Here is a 19,222-nt window from a genome sequence, read left to right on the forward strand (position 1 = left end):
GAGGGCACAGGTGAAGGGCTGGGAAGGGAAGCAGTATGTGTAATCTGGTGGTAGATGACCACTGAGGTTCAGAGTCTTGGGATTACTGTGACAAACCTGTGAGATATGGTGGATGAGACTTGAAAGACTTAAGACGATGGTAAGCAAATAGTTCCAGGACTGTGGTCGAGGATACATTCCTTATTTCTGCAACTGGTCATGGTCCAGAGGTGGGGTGGCACCCCAGTGATTTCCCTCCTCTTCTACACATTCCATAATCCCCTTGCCCTATGTGATCTCCTTAGATTATTAGTGTTCACTGCCTAGTGGGTGAACCAAACTTTTGTTCTTTAAAAATCCAAGTGCTCCTAGTATCTAATACCTAACACCTAGTATCAATTAGGACCACAACAAAATAGAAAACTGTTCAAATGTAAAAAACATGGAAATAAACCTGAGGAAAGTTCTAGAGTCTTCTTTTCAGATTCACCAATTTTTCATACTGTCCTTTCTTGCATTATGGTTTCCAGTCTTCCCTTTCTCTCTCTGAACACTTTAAACATACATAAATTCAGATTCTTTTAAAGATTTTATTTTTGAGTAATCTCTACACACAAGTGGTAGTCAAACACACAACCCTGAAATCAAGAGTTGCAGGCTCCACCAACTGAACCAGTCAGGCACCCTTCAGACTCTTTTATAAACAATTTTTGGAGGGCAAATTCTCCCATTTATTCTTTCCTTGGTTTGTTTCTTTTTCTTCTTCTTTTGTAATTTTTTCAATTTTTCTCTGTAAGTTCATTTTTAATAGGACTTGTTTTTCCACAGGTTCCTTTGTGAAAAGCTGATTATGGGAATAGCCTTACAGAAGAGTTTTGTTTGCTTCACTGGCCCAGGACCAGTTTTTTGTTAATTTTTTATTGGAACATCCCAGTAACATTTAGGCATTGTGAACTCAGACCACACTCTAACAGCAAATATATTAGTTCCTTTTTAAGTGATTCTTTCTTCATCCCTGAGTTATGGTAGACTTTCTTATATTTCCCTACTGATTTCCAGGTCAATGGATGGTGTTTTTCTTGTTTTTATTACACAAAGAAGTAATCCGTTGAGACTCCTGTGTTGAATCCCTAGCAGTGAGCTATTAGGCCTATATATTGGTCCCAAGTTTCTATGAAACTCCTTGACTTCCACTCTCCCCTTGACTTTTGGGTTCCCATTCATTTCTGGCACCTTGGGATCTCCCATTTTTAGTTTCAAGCCCAGGCATGTGTTAAACTTTTTGTTGTTATATATCATTTCCACATTTGAGAGTGGGAAGGGATTTTGCCTGGAACTACTCCATCTGTTGCATATTGGTCAGAAGTCACCCTGAAGGGTCTTTTGAAAACATAAATATTGGTCATTTCATTCCCTTAGCATGGCATTCAGGGCACGATGAAATTAGGAAACTTACTTCTTTCTCTAGCTTCATTTTCCACTGCTTTCTTCTCTTTTTCACGCCCAGACAGTCTTTACACTCTAGTCATAGATGACTCTTCTCTTTTCTTTCTAATTGTACCTAGGGTGTGTGCTGATGGGAGTTAAATGGATAGATCTCTAGTTTGCACACTATTAAGTAGTTAGTGACCGTAGTAGTAGCTTGTATGTCCTAAGGGCCTAGATCCAGAAAACAGTAGCTCCATGTGGCTTCACCTCCGGACACTGCAGTGCAACATGGGTTTAGTTAACTTTAAATTAAAAATGCTGTTGAGTCTAGTTAGATTTGCACTGAATTACAGTCTTCATTTTATGCCATTAAATAGGATTTTCTTAAGTTTATTCTTAAATATTTTTTAATTTTGAATAGGTAACACATTAATATGGTTCAAAATTTAATTTAAAAGTATAAAAATGAATATAGTAGATTTTCCACTTCCATTGCTATCCCGTCTCTCCCCAATTCCTGTTTCAGGGGTATTTTTTGTATATATGAGCAAATATATATATTTGTTGCAACTGTGCAGGAAATACTTCTCCTTTGTTATTGTTTTCTAGTTGACTATTGCTAGAATAGAAAAAAGCTACTGATTTTTACATTTACCTTTTATTCATACACTTACCAAATTTCCTTATTAATGCTACTAGGTTTTAGTATAGTCTCTTGGATTTCCTAAATACACAGTCATATTTCACTAATAAAAGATACTTATTATTTTCCAATATTTCCATCAATTATTTAGTTTTCTTGCCTAATTGCTTTCAGTTGAATTTTCAAAGCAATGTTGAATCCTGTCTTATTTCAGACTTCAATAAAAGTAGCTTTAGTATTCATCACTATTAGAAATGTTTGCTATTGTTTTTTGATGAATTATCTTTTTCTTTTACTTAGAGCTTTATTTTAAATTAAAAAAAATTTTAAGTAATTTTTTACTTAAATGCCTAATGTGGGGCTTAAAATCAGGACCCCAAGATCAAGTCACATGCTCTACTGACTGAGATAGCCAGGCACCCTGAGAGCTTTATTTTTATATCATAAATCATAATTAAATCATAATTAAAATGGAAAAATTATATCCAATGCTTTTTCAGCATATATCGATAAACTGTTTTACCTCCTTTAATTTAGCAAACTTTATTTTGAAATAATTTTAGAGTTACAGAGAAGTTGCAAAACCAATATAAAGAACTCCTGTATATCCTTACTCAGATTTTCCACATGTGAATACTTTACTCATTTGTTTTATCATTGTGGGTGTGTATGTGTACGTGTGTATACATATATGGATCCATGCATCAGTGTGTATATAAAGTTTGCAGGTACATTTGCAAATTTTTACCTTTAATCTCTAAATATTTCAATGTATATTTACAAAAACAAGGACATTCTCTTAATCATATATTATCAAAACAGGAAAATCAATATTAACCTGACAGATATTTAAATAATCAAGTTTTTTTTTTTTTTTAAGTAAGCTCTACACTCTACATGGAGCTTGAACCTGAGATCAAGAGTTGTATGCTCTACTCAAGAGCCAGCCAAGTGCCCCTCTTCAAGTTCTTGATGTAGTGAATTATATTAATAAATTTCCTAATACTGAGGTTTGTACCACTGAAATAGACCTAATATGATCATAGTGTACACTTCAACTTTCGTTTTATTTGGAATTTTTAATTTATAGTCATAGGTGAGATTAGGCTAGGACATTCTTTTTGGTATATCAGGTTTGAATATTAATCTTATGCTGGCCTTTAAAAATCAACCAAGCATCTTTCCACCTTATCCCATGGTCTGAAGCAGCTTATATTAAAAAACTATAATTCATCCATTTGTTGGGCTAGATGACAGCTTCAAGTGGTGGTTCACCTTGTGACAATTCAATGAGTTATATGCTTGTGATTTGTGCATTTTTCCATGTATATTTCAATAAAAGAAGTTTAAATAGGGGCGCCTGGGTGGCTAAGTTGGTTAGGTGTCCGACTCTTGATCTCAGGTCAAGTTTTGACAGGAAGCTCTGTGTTGGGCTCTGTGCTGGGCGTGGAGTTGCTTAAGATTCTCTCTGTCTCCCTTTAGCACTCATTTGTGCTTTCTCTCTAAAAACAGACCAAAACAAAAAAGTTTAAATAAAAGAACACGATTTTTTAAAAGGATAAATATTTAATCACCTTTCCAATTTCTTCTTTGATAATTAATTGGTCTATTCAAAGTATGTTTTGAGTCAGTGTTTGCTAGGAAATTATCTATTCTGTTTCCAAACTTGTTGCCACAGATTTCTAAAATTTAAAAACTTTCCATATTTACATGGTTCCTCATTCCTAATCTTGCAGGTTTTTTCCCTCTTTTTCTATTTATCAAGCTGAGGTTTTATTTATTTTATTGGTGTTTTCAGAGTCACTTTTCTATTTACTGTTTTTTTCTTTTTGGTTTCCTACTTTTTAAAAACGTTTATTCATTTTGAGAGACAGAGACAGAGAGAGTGAGAGAGAGCGAGAATGAGGATGGGAGAGGGGCAGAGAAAGAGGGAGAAAGAGAGAGAGAGAGAAAGAGAAAGAGAGAGAGAGAGAGAGAGAATGAGAATCCTAAGCAGGTTCTTTGATATGAGCATAGAGCCCAACATGGGGCTTGTTCCCATGAACCATGAGTTCATGACCAGAGCTGAAATCAAGAGTTGGACGCTTAGCTGACTGAGCCACCCAGACACCCAGTTTCCTACTTTTTAACTTCAGGTTTTTATCTTTATTAGTCCATTTTCTATTTTCTTTTTAATATATATTTTTATTTATTTCTAGGAGAGAGAGAGAGAGAGAGCGTGAGCAGGGGAGGGTCAGAGAGAGAGGGAGACACAGACTCTGAAATAGGCTCCAGGCTCCGAGCTGGCAGTCAGCACAGAGCCCGACGCGGGGCTCGAACCCACGAACTGCAAGATCATGACCTAAGTGAAAGTCGGACGCTCAACCGACTAAGCCACCCAGGCGCCCCTATTTTCTATTTTCATATGGTTTAAGTGTGTTTCTTTCCCTAAACCTCTAAATCAATCACTACACATCTTTGAGTTTTTCTTTTTTTGAAATAATAAAGGTGTTACATTTTCATTTTCAAGCCCAGTCTCATGCATTCCAGGATACTCAGTATGGGATCTGGGTCTTACTTTGCCTCATTTACTGAGGGCCCAATCCTGGCAGGTCCTTCTGGCTGGGCACAAAAACATGACAAATAAATGTGTACTTGTTGAATAAATGATACTGGGACCCACTGTAAAGATGTGTGTTTGCTGCAGAGCCCACCCATCCATCCAAATACCTGGAGTATCTGTCCTATGCTGGCACTGTGTCAGGTTCTTGAGAATAGGGCAGTGAGCTAAACAACAGAGTATCTGCCCTCTGGGTGCTTATATTCTAGTGACAAATATAGACACAGAACAAGTAATACAAGTGAGGTGAGTATTGCCTAGGATGCTATGGAAGTGATGACAGGGGCCTAATATCATTTAGGAGGTCTAGCTAAGAATCTGTAGAAGTGATACTTAAGCTCCTTAAAGTCTAAGGATCTACCCTGTCTCCTACTTCCCTCTCAGGAAGGTGGCCATTGGGTTTTCTGATATGAAAGTTATCTGGTCTTCATTTATATGCCTGCTGCTCCTTGTCACAGCTGACTGAACCAAAGGCTGACAGCCAGGCATAAGAACTTTATCCAATAGGAATATTCCACATAGGATGGTCACTAACTGACTGAATTAGAGCTCCTAAGGGAAGTCTGAACACCAAACAGAGCGAAAGAAGAAACAGAGCAGAAGAAAGAAAGAAAAGTATAATAGTGTCACAAATCCCATGGCATTGGATTTGAACTGTTGGTATCAACTGAACTCATGATTTTTAATATACATATAGATACAATAAATTCAGATGTGTGTGATGTGTGTGTTAACATAAATACACATATTTCCTAGCTCTGTGTGCTGAAAGGGCCTAGAAATAATGACACTCCAGTAGCAATGAATATATCTGATGCCCTTCTTGAGAAAGGAACCAGGGGCTACCGAGGGAAGTAACTGATGCCAGGGTTAGAACAAGAAAAATATGAGTGAACTTGGAACATCTTGTGTGCTGGAGAGTAAGGAAGTGCTAAAAAAAAAAAAAAAAAAATTATGGGGACAATGCTGAAACAAGAGAGAAGCCAACCTGAAAGAGTTCCCAAATGTGGGCCAATATGAGCAACAAATAAACTACTTTAGTATTAGATTATAACCCACAGAAAAAAATAAATAACTATTAGTTTATACTGATATAAATAAATTATTGGATAAATGTATGGGAGAAAAGAGATAGCTCTTCCCCAGAGTAGAATACCAATTAATATAGATGAAATAAGTACACAGAAAGTCATCATTAGGCCAACACAGCATTAATACTTATAAGCAAAAACCACTTGGTTTTTGGATGCTAACATTAGTGGGCAAAAGTCTAAGAATAAATAAGACATTTACGCAGCTTCAAAGTATTTCCCCACAAGACTCTTATTAATTTCAAAGGGGAAATTAGTAATTTTACAGTGGAGAAACCTGGCACACACCACCTCAACCATGTGATCAAAGGTAATGAGGCTATGAGGCACCAGAAGGGCACATCATCACTTCCGGGGTAGTTTTGCCAAAATGCAGACCCTCAATCTAATCATATGAAAACAGAGACAAACCCAAATTGAGAAATATTCTACAAAACAACTGGCCTGGACATTTCAAAAGTGTCAAGTTCATGAAAGGGAAAGAAAAATAGAGGAACTGTCACAGGCTGAAGGAGATGAAGGAAATAGGGCAACAAAATGTAACATGGAAAAAAAGGGGGGGGCCACCTGGATGCCTCTGTTGGTTAAGCGTCTGACTCTTGATTTCAGCTCAGGTCATGATCTCACGTCTGTGAGCCCTTCTTCAGGCTCTATGCAGACAGTGTGGAGCATGCTTGGGTTGTCTCTCTGCCCTTTCCCCACCTCCACATGCACACACTCTCTCTCTCAAATTAAATAAACAAACTTTAAAAACAAAACAAACAGGGGCACCTGGGTGGCTCAGCTGCTTAAGCGTCTGACTTTGGCTCAGGTCATGATTTCACCCTTCCTAGGTTCGAGCCCTGCGTAGGGCTCTGTGCTGACAGCTCAGAGTCTGGAGCCTGCTTTGGATCCTGTGTCTTCTTCTCTCTCTGCCCCTCCCCTACTCATGCTCTGTGTCTCTCTCAAAAATAAATAAACATTTAAAAAAATTAAAAACAAACAAAACAAAACAAAACAAACAAAAACTCCCACAAAATGTAACATGGTATCCTGGATTGGAGTTTGGGCCAGAAAAAGGGTATCAGTGAGAAAACTGGCAAAATCTGAATGTCTACAGACAGTTAGTACTGCCTCAATGTTAATTTCCTATACTATACCATAGTATAGTATAATATACTATATTTTAATAACTATACTATAGTTTTCAAGATGTTACTATTATGAGAAGTGAGGTGAAGGGTATATGGGAACTCTACTATTTTTGCAACTTAAGTCTAAAATTATTTCAAAACAAGAAGTTGTAGTAGTAGCAGCAGCAGCAGCAGCAGTACTACTACTACTAATAAAGAGAATAGCAGTCACTGAGGTAGGGAGCAGCAGGCAGCTCCTTGAGGGGCTGGACAGTGATTGCTGGAGTATCTGCTGGAGCCCATGTCATGGCTTCTGTCTACCTCATACCCTCCATACTGCTATGGCATTCCTCCATCACCCAAGGGACTTTGATTTCCGCCATTTTCTGCTTTCTGAAAGAGATTAGCTAACACCAAAGGAGGATTCTAAAATGACCCTGCAGGATGATGGAGTGGTCATCAATGGTGGCTACCATCAGTGGAGCCCAAGGACGCACCAGGCCTTGCTGTGCCCTGTTAAGCTGGGGTTGAAACGTGGCTGGTGTGGAATGCCCTTTGGGATGGTGTGCAGCCCCTCTGCTTGGTGACAAAGAAGGAGACTACATGGGGAAGGTTTTACTCCAGACTAACTTAGCTGGAGCAGCAGGATAGACAGAGCTGTTACAGACTTCATGGTCACTTGGGCACAGGACTGACTTCATTATCTCTCTCCCTATAGCCCCCCAATGTCTGTGTTAGTCTCCTGAAGGAGGTCCCATAGAGCTGAGCTTGCTTGGTCATTTGGTACTGTTTGTCCAGTCCCAGGGCAGAGCAGGGGAGTGACCCAGTCAGCCTTCCTCCTAGAGGTGCCTTAAACTGGCTTAGTTCCAAAGCTGGAGAAACTCGGTCTGGCCTGACACCAGAATGTGTGGTGAGGGAATAACTACCACATGGCAGTGGAGTGGGGAAGGGTTCTGTGGGTTCCTTCTCCTTGGAATTTTAGGGTATGGGAAAGAGGTAGCTACAGCCTACATTTTACAACCTCTGTGCCTGAGCCTCTGCATTCTTTCTCCACAATCTGTGCAGATATTATGGGGACTCGGTAGCATGAGGGCCAGCAGAGGGTGGCAGGTCACAGCCTGGTCCCTGTCTTTCCCCAGCCAGATTTGTTCTTAGCTGTCAAACTTCTGAGCTTCCTGGGACCATGATAAAGTTCCAAAAACTGTATAGGCCATGGGGATCATGTTGAGGGACAAAGAAAAGGGACCTCCTGCCTGTCCTGAAGAGGGTGGGAAGGCAGCCCCTCTCCTGGAAACCTGTTAGCAAGTTTTGGGCCCATAAAAAAGGGTCCAGGGAAGAGCAAAATCCCTATTTTTGACTTTGAGGCTGAGGGATCTTCCAGCGGCTGTGGAGGTAAACAGGCCTGAGGCTGGGTGGAGAGGAGGGAAAGGGCATGAGGGGAAGATAGGTCAGTTGCCATGCCACAGCTGAGGGGCCTTTATTGGATGTCGAGGGCACGTATAGGCAGGTAGGTAGAAGCTAGAGGTTGTGGCACACCTTCTCAGGGTGTAGTGGTGCCCGGATGTCCAGTTTGTGCGTCTTGCTGTCCTTGTCGATGATCTCCAGCCGCAGCTTGGGTGGACGCTTCTCAGCCTGAGGTGAGGGCAGTTCCGGGCTCTTGAGTAGCTGCTTGTCGGAGTCCTCCACGGTGATGCGCAGAGTGCAGCCCCCTGGCAGCAGGTCCTGTTCATAGGCAGCTGCCAGCTGGTTCACCACACGGCGCTCGACCTGTAGGTGGCAGGTGAAGTGGTCATCACTGCTGTGGCCTGAGCCAGCATGTAGCCTGAATTGGAGCCCAGGCTCTATCACTTACTGTTAGGGCAAGTCAGAAACCTGAGCTTCAGTTGCCCTCTATAGAGTGGGGCTAAAAACACACCGTGTGAAGGACTATGCTAAAGACTCAGGGGTGTCAGCTTCTGAGGTTCCCAACTCAGTTCCTCACTCCTGGCAGGGATTCATACTCGGTTATCCCCAGGACAGGAGTTTTACTTGATCATTTTCTGGTTTTGGTTCTGAAGGGGCATCTGCTTGGGTACAAACTATTCCAGATTGGGAGCCCAGGGGCTGGGGCTGGGGGCCCTGGGGTGGGAGGTGTGGAGGTGCCTTTCTTCTCTAAGGCTCTTGTGCTCACCTCATGCTTGATGGAGCGGGCGCCATAGTGTACATTGTAGCCGTCGACCAACACGTCTGCCACCTCGCGGTCCCAGAGCAGCGTGATATTGTGCCTTTGCTTGGCCTGAGACAGGTCAGATAGGAGCATGCCTGCATGTGGCCCAGTGCTTTCCATCTCTCACCACTCTGGCCTGAGGCCTGGGGCCGTGAGTGACTGTGTGCAACTGGGGCCACTGGCCCACAACACTGTTCTCCAAGCCTCTAGGAAGGGGGTGCTCCCAACCCAGTGTTCCCCGATTTCCAGTGGGCAGATGACCCATCCCCACCCACAGGCAGTTCCTGCTCTTACTCTTTTGGCCCAGAAGTTCAGTTCCTTGTTGACAAGTTGGATGAGCTCCGAGTGGCAGAAGGGGAGGAAATAGACAATCTCGTTGATTCGTCCCAGAAACTCATCCCTCCGGAAGTGAGCCTGCAGGATCAGGTTAGAGGTGGGGTGAACTCTGTGACCCAGAGGGCTAAAGGGAATTACTGGACCCCAATGGGGAAGACAGAGAGAACTTCTCTATCTTTGAGATGTCTAAGGAGGACCTTCCCACCCAAGACTCCAATAGGAAGGACAAAGACCTCTTACTTTCAGGATGGGACGAATCACATTCTCTTTGAAGTTCTTTGAGATGGTAATCTTGTCATTAATCTGGACATCCCCTGTGGAAAAAAAATCATAAACTGCCTACTCCCCACACCTAGGGAGCTTTGGGAACTGTGCCTGCCTCTTGGCTCTGTTCATGAAAAGAGATCTGGTCCTGCCCCTGACGGTCTATGTGATCCTGGTCAGGGTCTCAAGCTCTCTACACCTTGGCCTGCTCTCCACCTGAATATCAAGAGGATTAGACTGGGCACTTCCTGAGGCCCTTCCAGCTCTATGTGCTACAAATCCAAAGCTAAGGATTCCTTAGGGTAGGAGTTGTGTGAGAGAACGATGGAGGGGGAGAAGAGTCAGGACAAGACTTGAGTTCTGACTTGACAAGGGGTTGGAGGGTTCATTTCCAAATACAAAGGTGACAGATGTGGCCTCCTGCCTGATGTCCTCCTCCTCCTCCTCCTGAGGAGATGTGCTGGTGGTCTGGGCACTTGCCCAACTGCCCAGACAGCTCAGGCCCTGTGCCTTACCAAGGTTTTCAGCGAGACGGTTATGGCTCATCTCCAAAGCCTCTTGCCTCAGCTGCAGCGCGTGCTGTGCGATCTCGTCGCTGGCCACATTGGAGGTCATGATGAAGATGGCGTCCTTGCAGTCAATGGTCTTCCCTTTTCCATCTGTCAGCCGGCCCTGGGAAAGAACAGTGACTCCATGGTCATGCAGGGCTAAGCCTGACCACCTCTTCCAGAAGGTCTCTCCAGAATCCTCGCTGCTCCCTACTCCCACTTCTCTGAACACTGTTCTCACCCCAAGGCTGCAGTGCTCACTGCCCTGGGCAGCAACCACTCTACCTGCTGAGAGTAACTCCAGGCAAGACTGTACCTCTGTTTGTCATCAATCAGGACCCCTGAAAGTCAGCCTGATTAAACATGCATCTATCCAACACACTTCCTTGGAGGTCCAGTTTGGGCCAGGCTCTGTGTTGGGGCAGTGGGGGCTTCCTGCCTTTGACATTCTCCTCGTTATGAGAAGAAATCACTCTCAAGAAACCAGCAATGAAAATTCAGTGAGTTAAGTGGTGTAAGGGGAAGCCAAGGTCACTGTAAGAGTTCAGAGGAGGGTATTTTATAGGGCCACTGTTAAGACTAATATGGTCATGTCGGGGTGCCTGGGTGGCTTAGTCGGTTAAGCGTCCGACTTTCACTTAGGTCATGATCNAAATCCTTAATTAACCAAGCTGTGCAAATGTTCTGAACTGTTATTACAATAACAGACACTTAATATATATTTGTTGTATCAAAATGAATGAGATGAAATCCTTAGTTAACCAAGTTAATCCAAATGTTCTGAACTATTATAATGACAGCAGACAATATATATTTGTTGTATCAGAATGAACGAGATGAATTGAAAACGGTATAATCTCTGCATCTTGAAAGCCATTCTTTTGCCTGACAGAGAGGGAGAGAAAACAAGGCTCCTCCTTTAACCAACATGGGAAGTTTCCTTGGAATCTTCAGCTCTTTCTAGAAGTGACACAAGATGAAACCATCTATACTGGAGACAGATGCACTGAGAAAAGATAAAAGGAGCTACAGTAGAAGGGACAGAAGAATGAGAAAAGTACAGCTGTCTGGGGCCACTCAGTTCAAGAGTAAGAAGCTCCACCTACTCAGCAAACACCAAGGCTGTGACTATACAACAGCACTTTATAGCCATTTATGACAAAAGCAATGGTTAGGGTCTCGCTGAGCAGAACTGATGGAACAACAGTGGATACCGATGGGGCACTTCTACATCCACCACAGGTCTCCTGTTTAGTGTTTTCCGTGCACTCCCACACTCTTCCCACAAAGCAAAGCTTGTGCCAGGCCAGAGAGCATGGCTTTGGGGACAGGTCACTGACCCCAACCTGCCAGCTCCTGCCTGCCCCAGACTCAGCTAGTAACTAGTCCCCCTCAACATTTCCCACTCCTTGGCAGTATGGACCTGACTCAGGGTCAGCCCTTGCTTCTAAAGCCGAAATAATGGCACACTCACCCTGGCCCTCAGAGGCTAAAGGGAAAGAAATGTGCATTAACCTAGTGCCTACTCCATGCTGGACATGGTACCTGGTGCTTGTTAGCCTTGCTTTATACTCGTCCTTGGCACAGGCCTCTCAGAAAGTGTTAGTTCCAAGGGGGTCTATTTAGAAGGGGCCTTGCAGTTCAAGTTCTAATCACTCTCTTGTCCCTGCCTTGGGGTGGGAAGAAGGGAAAGCAAGGATAGATGTGGATATTCCTGAGCTTTTGCCATTAGCTTCCCTATTTATGAGTTATAGATCAACAGTATCTACCTGGGGGCAATTTTTTTTCTTTTTTTAACGTTTATTTACTTTTGAGAGAGAGAGACACACACACAGAATCTGAAGCAGGCTCCAAGCTATGAACTGTCAACGCAGAACCTGATGTGGGGCTTGAACTCATGAACCGCAAGATCATGACCTGAGCTGAAGTCAGACACTCAAACCAACTGAGCCACTCAGGCGCCTGTACCTGGAGGCAATTCTAGTTTTGGAGACCTATTGTGTGTGTGTGTGTGTATGTGTGTGTGAGAGTGATGTGTCCAAATGTGTGCATAGGACACTGTTCACAGAGCTCAACCCGAAGGACTGAGTACACATGCTGCCATACTGGTCAGAGCAATAACCAACAGTGATTTCATTCCAGGTTCAAAGCACTGCTTCCAACTGGGCCTGCGGATGGGTCCCAAATGGGTGATGGGAACAGGTGCAGTGTAAGACTGACTCAAAGGGTGACTTTCAGTGTTCATGTCTCCTCTTCCTCAGAGTCTCTGGCAATAAAGATGTGTCCCAAAGAGGGAGGTGTCACTGGCACACTTCCCAGCAGTGATTGGGTGGGTGTGAATGCTACCCTAGAGTTGTAGGGGCTGCTTTCCCACTTCTTTCAACCTTGAAAGAGCAGGGCTGGGTTCCCCAGGGGCCAGTCTCTTCCTGGGACTTCTGCCCTGTGCTATAGGCTTTGGGGTCATAGTGCTGCTTGGTGTTTTGGTGAGAGCATTATGGCTCCTGCTTCTCTGGATCCAGGCTTGGGAGAACTGGGCTAGGTGGGAATGGGGGGTGGGGCTTCCTTCATGCCCCCACACTGGATCATGTGCCCCTACGCCTCCCGGCACTTGTAACTTAGCCTAGCACAGCATGCACCACAGTGGGCTGAAATGCTTTTTGCTGCCTGTCTGCCCCACTCATTCATGAACACTGAGGCAGAGACTGCATTCTGTGTCCCCTCTACCCAACCTGAACCATATTCCCTCTTTGACTTTCCTGATAGGTCACAAGGCTCTCTGTTAGCCTTCTCTTCTCTGCATACTACGCACCCTAGTTGAGAGATCTCATCCCTTCCTGTGGTGTCCACTACCCTGTCCATGCTGATGCATTCCTGAATCTCTGCTTCCAGTCCAGATCTGTCCTACGCTCTAGACCTCTCCAACTGATGGCTGGCCTCTTGGACACCTCCATCTGGTCGTCCCTCAGGCATCTCATTTTCAGCAATTTCAAACCTCAGGAACTTACCTTCCTCGCCAATCTGCTGCTCGTCCTCTGGTGTTCCCTGCCTCAGTCAATGACAGCAGCCGTCTAGTCACCCAGGCCAGAAATCCTGCAGCTGGCCACCCCTAACCCCTCCATCTCCCCTCAAATCCAATCAAATCACTGAGCCCTGCATAGTTGGCCTTCTTGGTGCCCTGGCCAGCCTGTGGCTCTGCTTTAGAGCAGGCGTCCTCAGCTCTAGCCTGGACGCTTCAACAGCCTCCTTGCTGCTCCCCCTCTGCTTTCTAGTCCATTCTCTCACCAATGCCTACAGGATCTTTATAAAGTAAGAACCTGGTCATGTTTCTTTCTTGCTTAAAGTCTTTAAAGGCTCCTTACGATCTAACAAGTAAACCTATACTCCTCCTGGGATTGTAACTGCCCCCCCATCAACTTACCCACTCACCTCCACTGTTCTGCTCTCACTTCCCTTCTGCAGCCGAGCAGTGCTGAGCAGCTGAAGTTCCCTGGACAGGCCAGGCTGCCTCATGCCCCCGTGCTGCTGCATAATAGGTGTCTGCTGCCAGCCCTTCTCCACTTGTTCGCCTAGAACCCCCTTAGTTTTCCTTGGAAGGTATACTATATTTCTGTTGAATTCAGTTACTCAACAGAGTATTTCCCCTGATTTTGTGGGCTCTGGGAATGGTTGGAATAAGACAAGGTCCCTGTCCACAAGAAGCCTATAAGCATAAATCTGGCTAAGTAATCTTGGATGGCAGCTTTGGTCAATGGAATCAAGGGTATAAATTTTAGGAATGGTAGTAGGCTGGTAGGGGCTGTAAGAAGGGGTTATTATCAACTCCAAAAGGTAGTCAATGGAGTGACAGCAGGAGAGGGGTGGACAGGGCTTATATAGGCAGGCGGGAACAACTTCCAGGTGGCACTGGTTGTATTTCAGTCAGCAGCTGCCTTCCCTTTTTCTGGGCCAAGGAGGTCATCAGAGGTACCTCTGCAGGGATGTCAGAAACTGCTCTGCTCACAATCCCTGAGTTGGGCTCCCCTTCCTGTGAATGCCTCACTGCAGATCTACCTCTCTCTTCTGGTCCTAGCTGCATGGTGGTTCTTAGTGAAGCCGCAGGCTCTGAACCGGACTGCCTGGGCTCCAATCTTGGAATCCCTCTTCCCAGCTATATGTCCAGGGGCAAATTACTTATCTCACTTTACTTTAGTTTCCGTATCTTACACAGAGGCAGTAATAAGAACTATCTTTAGAGGGATGTTTGGAGGATTAAATGAATTGATACAAGTAAATGTTTTAGATCAGTGCCTGATATATAAAGTAAAAAATGTCAACTATTATCATGTCTCCTTTCCATCTGTCTACCTAGGCAGGGAACTCCCAGAGAGAAGGCCTGGGTCTAGTCCATAGCTGTGTACTTGAATCCCATCAAGAGACTGGAATAAAGTGAGAGGTCTTAGAGCACAGGTATAGGTAACTGAATATGTGATTTTTGAAGGACTGGCCTTTATTCCTCAGTGGGTGGTGTGGGGACAGGGAAGAGCTGGCAGGAGGCTAGGAAGACAGCAATGAAACTGGGGCAGGGACAAGGATGGAGAAGGTGATGGGCAGCTATGGAGATATCTGGATCTGGGTGGTCTTGGTTTGATACTTGGTGTGCTATTTGGTCCATGGGGAGTTCTTTCCCATATCTCATTGAGTACACTCATGACACGGGAAGCAAAACCCCTTCCTGCTGTCCCAGAGCTGGAAGGCGCTAAGTGGAAAAGTCGGCTGGACTCCATCTGGACATATATATTGGTTAATATAGCCCTGGCTTGGGAGCAGTAGAGAAGCCTCATGCCCACTTCTGCTGGGCCTCTAAAGGAAGAGATTCAACCCTCCCCTGCTTGAGGTAAGGAATGGTACAGAGTGGAAGAACTGGGGCTCTAGAATCAAATGTATCTATGGTCCAAACTTGGATCCTCTGCGTAATAGCTCCATGGCCTTAGGCAAGTCATTTATAGCCTCTCTGAATCTCAGTTTCTTCTTCTGTAAAAAACGAGACAGCTTCTACTGCCTGCATATTGAAATGATTAGCGCTGACGTTGTTAACACAAACCTACTACACAGAATGTACTGAAAAAGGGAGTTCTTATTTACAGCTTATCCTACCAGTAGGAAGCTGTCCAATTTGTGGTGAGCCTGGAACTCCTTGGAAGAAAAGGGCTCCATGAGCCAGAAAGGTTCTTGGGAGCTTATCTTAGATATAGCCTCCTTCTTTGTCACGTGAGGTCTCTGATGCCTAGAGATGGAACAGAGCTGGAACTAAAAATTCAGGTCTCTCTGTCCTGGTACCTCTGCTCCATGTCTTTCTAGAAGGCAGTCTGGGCAGCCAGAAAATGTCAATTCTTGGGTAGTACTGGTCTGTCCTCAAGTGCCCAGCCTGGACCCTGGTCCAGAAAGGGGGCAAAGCCACATCTGCTAAGTGACTGAATATACACAGGGGGAAGTGGCAAGTGATGGGATCAGACAGGCCTCTGGGCCCTTGATTCTTGATTCAAAGCACCCCATACCTCTGGTATCCCCTACTCCATCCCAGCTCAAAGTCACTTTCACCTCATCAAATAGCTGCAGCATGATGGTAAGCACATCTGGATGGGCCTTGTCCACCTCATCGAAGAGCACCACAGCGTTGGGACACTGCTTCAGCTTCTTGGTCAGCTGGCCACCCTCTTCGTGGCCAATGTAGCCTGGTGGGGACCCAATAAACTTGGCCACCTGGAAGAAGGAAGAAAATATACTGAAAAAGTCTTTCTATGTTTTTAGTTTCTGATATGGACATGCACAGGAAAATGGCTTTATTCATTAAGACCACCTGTGTCAAGGGGTGCCTGGGTGACTCAGTCGGTTAAGCATCTAACTCTTCGGCTCAGGTCATGATCTCACAATTTGTGAGTTTGAGCCCCATGTTGGAATTTTCTCTCCCCTTCTCTCTGCCTCTCCCATTTGTGCGTGTGTGCACGTGTACTCTTATGTGTGCTCTCTCAAAATAAATACTCTTAAAAAAAAAAAAAGACTACACGTATCAACAAGGACAGTCGGGCTTTCTCCTGGGGTGGCAGGAATCCTGCTGTAATGAGAGAGCAGACAGATCTTCTTTATGCTTATTTTCCAGAGCAAGTCCTGTACAAAACAGATCAGTGATCCTGTTGCACACATATGCTCCCAAAAGACAAACTGCAAGGCAGAAGAATCATGTTGCCAAACCACGTTTCACCAAGGACTCTCACTCACCTCATGCCGCTCCTGGAACTCAGACATGTCCAGCCTGATGAAGCCCTGTGTGGAAACAAGCAGGAGTCCAATTAGAGGCAGGAAGGTAGAGGGAAGGGTTAAGGAGGAGAGCTTCTCAAATATGCCCTAGGATTTCAGACTTCACCAACACAAGATCTTCTATCTCATTCTTACCATAGATATTTTTTGGCTCCTTACCTCCTCTTCTGTTCACTCATCCCCCACATGATTCCCCCATTTGCTACCTTAGTAAACCCAAGTCATGTCTCTGCCCTTCTAAATCTGGCTCAGAATGTCTTTTTCAGGCTTCTACTGGTCTGATTACCACATCACCCACCTTCCCACCCATCCCACACTTCCTGAGGGCATCCTGTGTGTACTGGGCACTGGAGCTACAGTGGCGAACAAGTCTTGGTCTCCATCGTCGAGAAGAACATCTCAAGTGGGGCAGGCAGACATGGACGAATTTGGTCACCATCAGTGTGGACCATGATGAGATGGAGGGGTGGAACAAATACCCAGACAGTTCCATGGTGCCCTTGGCTTTGCAGGTCTTTATAGGAATATGCTCCTTTGTTTTAGTTTTCTTTCATGCTAAGAAATCTTTCAATTTATTTAACAGCTATCCATATGGCAGCTTGCAGCCCATCTCTCTCCACCACTGGGCCTAGGAGTGATCTGCAGGGAATCTCTGGGGTGAGGTTCAACCATGATTAGCTCAGGGGAAGAGGGTGTGTGTGTGTGTGTGTGTGTGTGTGTGTGTAGTATGGGATTTGTGAGTTAACACAGGCAGAGTGTCCACTCCTTTTCACGACGAATTTAGGGAGTTAAAAGGGCATTCACAGGTGGCCTGTCTCTCTACCCAGACCAGGGTTTCCCAGGTTCCTACCAGCACATGCTTCCACCTTAGAAAGTGCACTCACCGAATATGCTTCTTCTGAGGGTTGGGGATGACAGGGTGCCAGGAGCCTAGAGGGAGGTAGCTATTTATGTCTGAAATCCAGGCCACATTCTAGCTCAACTGCTGGTCAGAAATTCACTTGGTGATGTAGTTTTTCTCTGTCCTGTTACTTTGTACCCAAGGTAGAGGATGGCAGAAGAGCCCTGACAGGGGCTTGGCTTCCAGTCCCAGTTTGGCCACTGTCTGTGTGGTGTTGGACATGCTACCCCCACTTTTGGAACTGCAGCTTCTTCCTATGTAACACAGGCCCTGTTTTCTCTCCCTGGTTCACCAGGGGCCTGAGGAGAGGACCTAACCCAAGAGGCAGAGAAGGACTGGAGAAGTATTAAGGAAATGTGGAGGTGATCACTGCTATCAGAGACCATGGGGCATTAGCCAGCAAACATTTTCAGAGGGTCCCAGGCAGCTCAGTCAAGAGAAATACAGACTTGAGGAAGAATGGGAGGATGGACATGAGGAAGCTGGGAGTGTTTCCCAGAGGGAGCAATGCATTGGAAGCTATGACATGGGTATCTAATGATAACAGCTGACAGACATTGTGTGCTAAGTGCCTGACAATGTTCTAAGGCAGCTCTATAGGGCTCAGAACATGTACAAGTCTACGAGGTAAGTACCTTATCATCCCCTCTTCCCAGAAGAGAAGACTAAGTCACAGATGAAAGTAACTTGCCCAAGGCCACTCAGGTTTGACAATTTAGCTTGAAGTCTGTGTTCTCAGCCACTGAACTCTAGTGCCTCCTATTTCCTGCTGTCAGTCAGTGGAGCTCTTGGCAGTCTTCATCTGAAGAATTCTAAGCTCTGTGCCCAATGTCAGTTGTCCCAGGATCCAGAAGTATAGACTCTAATGCTCACTTATGTCAAATGATGTGGGTTCTCATCCTAGTTATTCTACTGATTTGCTAAGTAACTTTGAACAAGTTTCAGGGCTTGAGTTTCTTGGCTTGAATTCTTTTGGTTTCACATGATCTTAGCTTAGGATTATCTACAAGTGAGGCAACAATTATGATAGTAATATCCAACATGTACTGATTACTTACTACATGATAATGATGGTGTCTAACATTTTAGATTATTATCTCAATTAACCTTCATAATTATCTGAGATAGGCACCACTGTTGGACCCATTTTACAGATGAGAAAACTGATGTAAGCAGAGGTCCCAGCCAACTCCAGAGTAGTTAAGAATTGGGGTTTGAACCCAGGCAGGTGGACAACCCTCGGTTCCAATCCCTATGCCATAGCACCACTATCACCGCGGTCTTCAGGGCTCTACCACACTACTCAGGATAAGGTCACAGAGCACCATTAAGGTTCTTTTTTATTTATTTATTTATTTATTTATTTATTTATTTATTAAATGTTTTATTTNGGTTCTTTTTAAAGGAGTATTACCCCTAATAAGGGAAGCTAACAAAGCTGCTCAATTTGGGAGAAAGAGTAGAGGCTAATGAGAGAAAAAAATAAAACTCCCAGATCTGATAAAGAAATTATTAAAAAAAATGTACAAATGAGACCTTGTGAGGCAGCCAGGTCCAGAAGTACCAGTGACCCTTTTCAAATGAGGAAACTAAGGATCACAAAGCCAGAATTTAAGTTCAAGCCACCAACTCCCAGGCCAGTATGCATGTCATTTAGTCAGCCCTACTCTATACTTTCTATGACATGACACTTCCTATATATCATTCCTTGGGTCCTGTTGGTGTTGAGTACAGTTTAGGACTCTCAGATTTTGAAGGCAGGTCTCAAACGTGCCTGTTACATGGCCAGAGAATGTCTGTACTAAACACAGACTCTGAGGT

The 19,222-nt window shown here is 44.5% G+C and overlaps 1 protein-coding gene across 2 annotated transcripts in view; it reads right to left on the minus strand.

The window, feature by feature from the left end:
- Positions 1-8,313: 8,313 nt before the first annotated feature.
- The window catches only part of CLPB (ClpB family mitochondrial disaggregase), a 143,836-nt gene continuing 132,927 nt past the window's right edge, over positions 8,314-19,222 (minus strand). For both annotated transcript variants that reach the window (XM_077762229.1, XM_077762230.1), the window contains 7 exons: positions 16,462-16,506; positions 15,784-15,945; positions 10,174-10,330; positions 9,635-9,708; positions 9,353-9,472; positions 9,023-9,127; positions 8,314-8,619 (listed from right to left, as the gene is read on the minus strand). In XM_077762229.1, the coding sequence (XP_077618355.1) occupies positions 8,371-8,619; positions 9,023-9,127; positions 9,353-9,472; positions 9,635-9,708; positions 10,174-10,330; positions 15,784-15,945; positions 16,462-16,506 (912 nt within the window). In that variant the 3' untranslated portion in view covers positions 8,314-8,370. The remainder of the gene's footprint in view (positions 8,620-9,022; positions 9,128-9,352; positions 9,473-9,634; positions 9,709-10,173; positions 10,331-15,783; positions 15,946-16,461; positions 16,507-19,222) is intronic.

Source organism: Crocuta crocuta, unplaced genomic scaffold (assembly GCF_008692635.1).
Source record: "Crocuta crocuta isolate KB4526 unplaced genomic scaffold, BGI_CrCroc_1.0 scaffold306, whole genome shotgun sequence".
In the NCBI taxonomy this organism is placed as follows: Eukaryota; Metazoa; Chordata; class Mammalia; order Carnivora; family Hyaenidae; genus Crocuta; species Crocuta crocuta.